At 41.5% G+C, this 6,911-nt stretch overlaps 1 protein-coding gene across 1 annotated transcript; it reads left to right on the top strand.

Moving 5' to 3' along the window:
• Nucleotides 1–3,650: 3,650 nt before the first annotated feature.
• Nucleotides 3,651–6,673, top strand: slc35b3 (solute carrier family 35 member B3). Its single transcript, XM_061266169.1, has 10 exons — nucleotides 3,651–3,887; nucleotides 4,265–4,505; nucleotides 4,591–4,712; nucleotides 4,783–4,937; nucleotides 5,020–5,127; nucleotides 5,196–5,293; nucleotides 5,437–5,529; nucleotides 5,630–5,741; nucleotides 5,847–5,916; nucleotides 6,037–6,673. Exons 2-10 carry the CDS (start codon nucleotides 4,287–4,289, stop codon nucleotides 6,185–6,187), a joined length of 1,128 nt encoding a protein of 375 aa, XP_061122153.1. The 5' UTR covers nucleotides 3,651–3,887; nucleotides 4,265–4,286; the 3' UTR covers nucleotides 6,188–6,673.
• The last annotated feature ends 238 nt before the right edge of the window (nucleotides 6,674–6,911 follow it).

A 6,911-nucleotide genomic window follows, 5' to 3' on the forward strand; every position in this document is an offset into this window, starting at 1 on the left:
AGGCCAGTGGTGATGCAGATGGAGTGGTGTAATCAATTTGGACCAAGCCTTGCTGTCCCCAAGACAGAAGAGAAGAGAAAAGAAGGGAAGTGGAGGAAAAAGCAAATCTGTTGTCATCTTATTCGGTGACATAGCACCAAACTTTGCGCAATGGCTAATTGGATACCAATCTATAGACGTGTATCTATAGGATTTCCGGATGTTACGTGGTATATCAATTTCAAACAAGGACTCGAGAGTTCTAATAAAAGTGAAGACAATTTTGAATTTTAGGATTGACGCATGAATCACAATTTGTCTTCATGGGCCACATCAAATGATGTGGCGGGCCGTATCTGGCCCCCGGGCCTTGAGTTTGACACCTGCGCTGTACTTTGACCTGTCAAAATCAACCGTGACATTAATATTGCCTCTCTTGCCTTAATGTATTTGTCGTAAGCCTTGTTGTGAGTGACTTGTGTGGGCCTACAGAAGTGAATAAGAGGCGGTCCCGAAACTTTATCACCTTTCCTGTCTCTCAAGTCTTGCCGAGTTGGCATACCTGGATCCACGCATGACTCGTGGATTTCAGCAAAAAAGGTGCCTGCCGCCGCCATCCCATCCTGCTGCGTTGCGTTCATGTGCAATTATAGCCACGGTGATCCGCAGGTGTTGAATTCTTCTGGCGAGCCATAAAAACTGATATGCATGATTTGTGCACTCAGCCAGGTCTGTAATTTCATTCCCCTTTTCTTTCATTTCCTGGACCCCACCATCCATTTTCCACCTTTATGAGACACCCGGAGAGACTTTCAGGATTATGACATGGTCTGTGCCAGGGGGGGGGTCTGGGAAGCCATCGAACCTGAGTGAAAAGCTCCATTCGAATCCGATTTTCAATGCCTGCGGTGCCTTTCATTTCTCCTCTTTGACTTTCGGACATGCTCGACAACGGAAGCATTGACTTCCAGACAAACGACATCATCGAGCATTTATTTGCGCGGGTACGCGGCATGATTGGAATGATTTAAGTTGGGAAACCGAGACTTAGTACGTAAATCAAGTTTGCTCCTCGCTTGGCTCGTATATTTAAGGGAGATTCATAGACGCGCTCGTGCCACGTGGCGGGGAAGTGCAATGTTCTCCAGGGGGAAACTACACAAACTCTGTGTGACATTTTAACAACGTTGCCTGAACGCGATCAGAGAGAGGTAGTCACACCCTTCCTCTTCCCACAAATGCATTGCAACTTGTGAACTTTCAACTCACTGGATTATTACGGCTGCTAATCCAATTCGAGACTTCCATCAGCTCATTTCAGATATTAAAGCTATACAATTGCTGTATGTCATGAAGGTAATGTTAATATCTATGCAAATAAGCAAGAGTGGATTTTGCATAATGTACAATTTGGTCGGGGTTGGCAAACTTGTCACCTGAAACAATTCCTCCAGCATCATTGTGCGCTGAGTAAATAATATTCATGTGCAAAATTAGTCTCGGTGCCTGATTGACATTTTATATCTGTGACTACTTTGAATAATTAAAAAGTGAAATCTTGAAAAGTAATAGCCTCCATTAAGTAGTTAAAGGTTAGGAGGAAAAACAAGATTATTGCTCACAGCAAACTAATTAATTGACACTACGCCGTTCATTCCTCAATTGTGTCATTCTTTACAAGCAAAGCAGAGGTTAAATGAATGAGTAATGAAACAAATGTGTCATTAACCGTCTCTCTGATGAAGAAACAATCGACGTTTTCCTGTCCTCGACATTTTCACGAGTTTGAGAAAAAGACACCAAATGATATTTCCTGGTCAATTATTTCATGACTTTTTCTTTCCATTTTTGAAAGAGCCTGGCTTTTGAAGAGAGATGCTTCCCCCTCCTGGCTGCTTCCAAGAAAGCCAAATAGTTCTCACCTTTGCACTCCATTTGCATTGCATGTGTAATGTTTCTTTACACTGTGCTGTAATCTTTCAAACATGGACAGTGTGTGTACAGGGGATGTATTAATTAATATTTTCAGGAGGGAGGCTGCTAGTTTTTGTTGTTATTCAGGTTGGCTATGACAGATTCCTGTTAACATTCAAAAATTTCCCCAATTTTATTTGGATGATTACTTTTAAGGATATAGAAAGGGAAACGGTAGTTAGAATCCGTCTCGCCCAGATTGTATTAACAGCGCAACTTAGGAGCATTCTCCTATTTGAGGTTATTTTATCTAAAGTGTTCAAAGGTGCACTCCCTACGAGCCCCCTGTTTTAATAATGTCCGTCTTGATCCGCGCAGGAAGCAGCCGTATTGGATCCAGACGTCACTAGTGCAAAAGTCATTTTCTTTTTCTTTCTTTCTCCATCTGCCTCTACTTTATTCCCACCCGTTGCCCTCTGCCTGACTTATTTATTGTGGCACAAAATCATTTCCCATCGTTTTTGAATAATCAATAAATAATTATTCTATTATTTAATGGCATCGCACAAGGATAGAGGAAATGGGTTTTATTATTTAAATCTGTCACACATGACAAATGGCTACATTTGTAAAGTTGGACGGCAAAGATGGGGAGGCAATCGAACTGAGCTGAAGACTTCCTCTACATGAGGTTGTAAATATGATTTTTTTTTTCATTTTGTCAAGACCTTGAGTGGGAAAGCAGCAGGTGCTCAGGCTGTAAATTCTGAGAGATTAATTAACCTTTTCCATCACCAATTCAACCCTGCATCTCTTTTTTTTTTTTGTACAGCGCCACCCCCTTCAAGCTCAGGGGTGAGACCTGGCTGGAGTAGAGACGGCTCATTCCAAATGAGTTATTAACAGAATTTTTTGAATAGAAGGAAAGAAATTGTAGCCTAGCCATTTAGTGTCATAAAGGCCTGGTTGGTGAGGCGACGGGGGCCTCCCAGGGACAGGAGGCAATACCATTACAATCAAATCTGAGATGGAAGAGGGATTGAGCTGTCCATTCTGAATTTTTATATTGTCGGAGGGCAGGGAAGGAAATAATGCCTTCCTAGAGTGTATTAACCTCTGGCTGGCGAGGTAACAAAAAAAAAAAGGGCGTAAGAGAGGTAGTATGGGAAAGAAAAAGAGCAAAACAAAAAAAATGTGCATGGAAATATATGAATGGAATAAGTCTGAGATCAGAAAATAAACACGAATAATACAATATACTAACTAAAAAGGGAGGACAAATAAGACATTTTGAAAGAGTATATAGAGCTCTTTTATTGGACCTTGAGTACAGGAATTGCTTTTATATTTGAAATGAGATTTTGCCCTTTTCTCTTTCTTTTTTGTTTCTCTGGGATGTTGGAAATGAACTAGTATTGTTATTTGTGAGCAATTTGTTCAAAACATATTTGATGATGTTATTTCTGACTGTGTTTTTGCCCCATTATTTGTTTTGGTTGCATTTAAGTGTTTAAGACTTATCGTTATTACTTCCAATCTTCATTATGCTGATGTATATTTTATATATGTTTGTTGACTTTTAATATTTGCAGAACATTTGATTTTTATTTGCATTTTAGTCTTTGTTTTCGTTTGTCATTTCTCTTTTGATTGAGTTGCCTTTTTTCCTATTTCTACTTGGAACTTGAAGAGGACCTGACCGGATGGACGCATTGGTGGACCAATGGAATGATTGTTTACCGGTGAGTGCCTGCGCCGACCGGAAGTTGTTGGCCGCGGCTGCCGCTGCTGCCGCAACGCCGCTCTAGCAACAACATTGCTAGCCGCAGGGCTTCTTCCAGCTCCTTTGCAAAATTGCCAGCTTGTCACCGGCGAAGACGATTACGGACGAATTTCATCGTCAGTAAATATGACTTGGAGATGTTTACAGTCATGCATTTCGCCGGAAAAATGACTATAATTCAACGTAGAGATACCCGGAAGTGTTGTCGAAGGTAACGGGCCGGTCAGATTTTTGCATTCTGGCTCATATCCATGCAAAATGCCGAATTTACAGTAGTCGTCCAACGTTCTGGCCTTTAAGTTTACTCAAATGCATCCGATGGTGAAATAAAAGCATGTGATTTGGTGTTCGGTAGCAATCTGTGCTGTTGCAGAGATTTGGTCTATTGACAAAAAGAAGCTTTTTTTTTTCCTTATTTGTTTTTGAAATCTCCCCCCTAACATTTGATAACATGACAGTCTAGCATTTTTGTGTGTGTGTGTTTGAGCAGTCGTAATAAATATTCTCAATTTGTTTTAAGATTAGCACATTAAACACCTTACTAGATAGAAAATGCAAACGGATCAAATTGTGTTTTTGTTCCCACAGCCACGAGTAGAACCTTGCCACAATGAGTGCAAAATATGGCCTGGCGGGGTACAACAGTTCACGGAAGCACATTTCAATATCAGTTCCGGCGGCATCTGCAGAGGTGATGTCCCCTCATATAAAGTCTCTGGAGGAACTGAAGGTTCTTGGAATCAGACTTGGCAACTTTAGTGCCCCCGCACAGTTTTGCATCTGTGTGGCTGGGGTCTTCTTCTTTTACCTAATCTATGGATATGTACAGGTAGGTACCTTGAAAGTAACACCTGACTTTGTGACACCAAAATGAGAAATCAATACTTCCATCTTTGTTTTGTCATGCTGCTCAGGAATTGATCTTTTCAGTGGAGGGGTTCAAGCCCTTTGGTTGGTACCTCACTCTGGTCCAATTTGGATTCTACTCTCTGTTTGGACTCATGGAGCTTCAATTCACAAAAGACAAACGCAGAAGGTACAGCTATTTTGCTGCACGGAGATGATGAAGTGAACGCCTGAACTTGTTTTTCTTTATTCCCCTCCAGGATACCTGGGAAGACGTACATGATCCTTGCGTTTTTAACAGTGGCAACCATCGGCCTTTCAAACACCTCTCTGGGTTACTTGAACTACCCGACACAGGTCATCTTTAAGTGCTGTAAACTCATTCCTGTCATGATTGGAGGAGTATTTTTACAAGGTCCGTTATGCCTATTTTGAAATCGTTTAAAAAGGGATCATTCTGCTGACGTTTGGAATCATGACTCTGTTTTGTGTTTCAGATAAACGCTATAATGTGATCGATGTGACGGCTGCCGTCTGCATGAGTTTTGGACTCATCTGGTTCACGCTTGCCGACAGTAAAGTGACACCCAACTTTAATGTCACGGGTAAGTACTGTGCCACACAAAAATGGTTCTTTATCTTGGACATGACGAAGATGTTTGTTTGTCTTTAGGTGTTTTCATCATTTCCCTAGCACTGTGCGCAGATGCTGTTATTGGAAATGTGCAGGAGAAAGCCATGAAACTTCATAATGCCTCCAATTCTGAAATGGTATTTGACTCCATAGAGGGTTTTTTTTTTTTTTTTTTTTACATAGACAGCCTGATGGAAAATGGCGGCAAAGTTGAAATCATTTCTCCATTTTTTTTTTTTTTGGTGTCTAACATGTGAAGCGGTGTGTGCTATGTTTACAGGTGTTGTACTCGTACTCCATCGGCTTTGTGTACATCCTGACAGGGCTGCTCAGTGTGGGTGGGCTCGGACCAGCAGTCGCTTTCTGCTCAGAGGTGAGCTGGCGCAAAATTGCACCTTAACATGAAAACTTTTTGAATTTGTTCTGGCATCCTAAGGTAAGATTGTTGCCAGTCATAATCTGTCTATTTTTAGGACCCTCTGACGACGTACGGCTACGCATTCCTTTTCTCCCTTTCGGGTTATTTGGGCGTCTCCTTTGTGTTGGCCTTGATCAAGCTGTTTGATGCTCTTGTTGCAGTTACTGGTGAGTTTGCCAACTTTTTTTGTCAAATATGTGAACTTCCAAAGTAGAACTAAGAGCAAAAGAAATAAGTGGGGTCCAAAACGTGATCGTTTGGCTTCTTTGCAGTGACCACGGGTCGGAAAGCAATATCCATTGTTTTTTCCTTCATGTTCTTCACCAAGCCCTTCACTTTTCAGTAAGTATTGCCATCTTTGGACTTTCTTCTGTGATCAGTGGTTTGACTAAGAAAACTTGGATTTTCCTTTCCTGACCCTGCAGTCCATTGGCGTAAACCTCTAACCTTCTCCCAACACAGGTACATCTGGGGCGGCCTTCTGGTGCTCTTTGGCATCTTCTTGAACGTTTACAGTAAAAACCGTGACAAAATGAAGCTTCCCTCAGTCAAGGACCTGAAGAGCTGGCTTTTGACGGGAAAGAAAGTCAGACTCCTTTCCCAAAATGTCTAAGAGGCATCCATGGGGGATCAACATTGAGCCAAGTGTTCTTTTTCCAACCATCGGCCAGCCTCACATGACTCAACTGCGATACCCAATGGAATGTTGGGGTTCTCTTCACCATAAGACAACTGGTACAGACAAACCAGCCCAAAGTGAAGAATCGGCCCTTTTTGAATGCACACCAACAGCGATCCAATGTGAACAACACTGAGAAGGGAATCAAGAGACCAAATCACACACTTTGCACTGGAAAACGTTTGTGGAAATGAATTGATAGCAATTGACATGTAACAAATCAACATTGTAAGAATGAATTTACTGCAATGGTAAAACAGCCGCAACATGTGCCACAAAGACTTTTTTTGTTGTTAAAAAAATATAAATGTAATATAAACAGTCTGCTCTCTGAACTGTTGGGTTTTGGTGTGTTGCTGCTAACCACGTGTTTGGGTGAAGGCATCATGATATTTTCACAATAAAACCAAATCAAAAGTTTGTGTTTGTTTTAAGGGTCTATCAAATGATTTTTTTTTTTTTTAACAATCTGGTGGTTGCTTTTCATTTATCTGCCAACTCCCGCTTGGCACTGCTTGACACAATCACCAAAATGGGAAAGCCATGTTGACAGATGAACAGTGAAAGATTACATTAGAGGTCAAGGGTTCGTGTTCCCGTATTAAACATTTGTGCGGCAAGAAACACACCCCTGCAGAGTACAGCTTCATCACTGTGC

Source organism: Syngnathus typhle, linkage group LG19, assembly GCF_033458585.1.
Source record: "Syngnathus typhle isolate RoL2023-S1 ecotype Sweden linkage group LG19, RoL_Styp_1.0, whole genome shotgun sequence".
Classification (NCBI taxonomy): domain Eukaryota; kingdom Metazoa; phylum Chordata; class Actinopteri; order Syngnathiformes; family Syngnathidae; genus Syngnathus; species Syngnathus typhle.

Bases quoted from the DNA above. Each gene is read 5' to 3' on its own strand.
- slc35b3 (XM_061266169.1), top strand. From the start codon at position 4,287: ATGAGTGCAAAATATGGCCTGGCGGGGTACAACAGTTCACGGAAGCAC. The intron at 4,938-5,019 runs GTCCGTTATGCC...TTTGTGTTTCAG, and splicing joins TGGAGGAGTATTTTTACAAG to ATAAACGCTATAATGTGATC. The intron at 5,530-5,629 runs GTGAGCTGGCGC...GTCTATTTTTAG, and splicing joins CAGTCGCTTTCTGCTCAGAG to GACCCTCTGACGACGTACGG.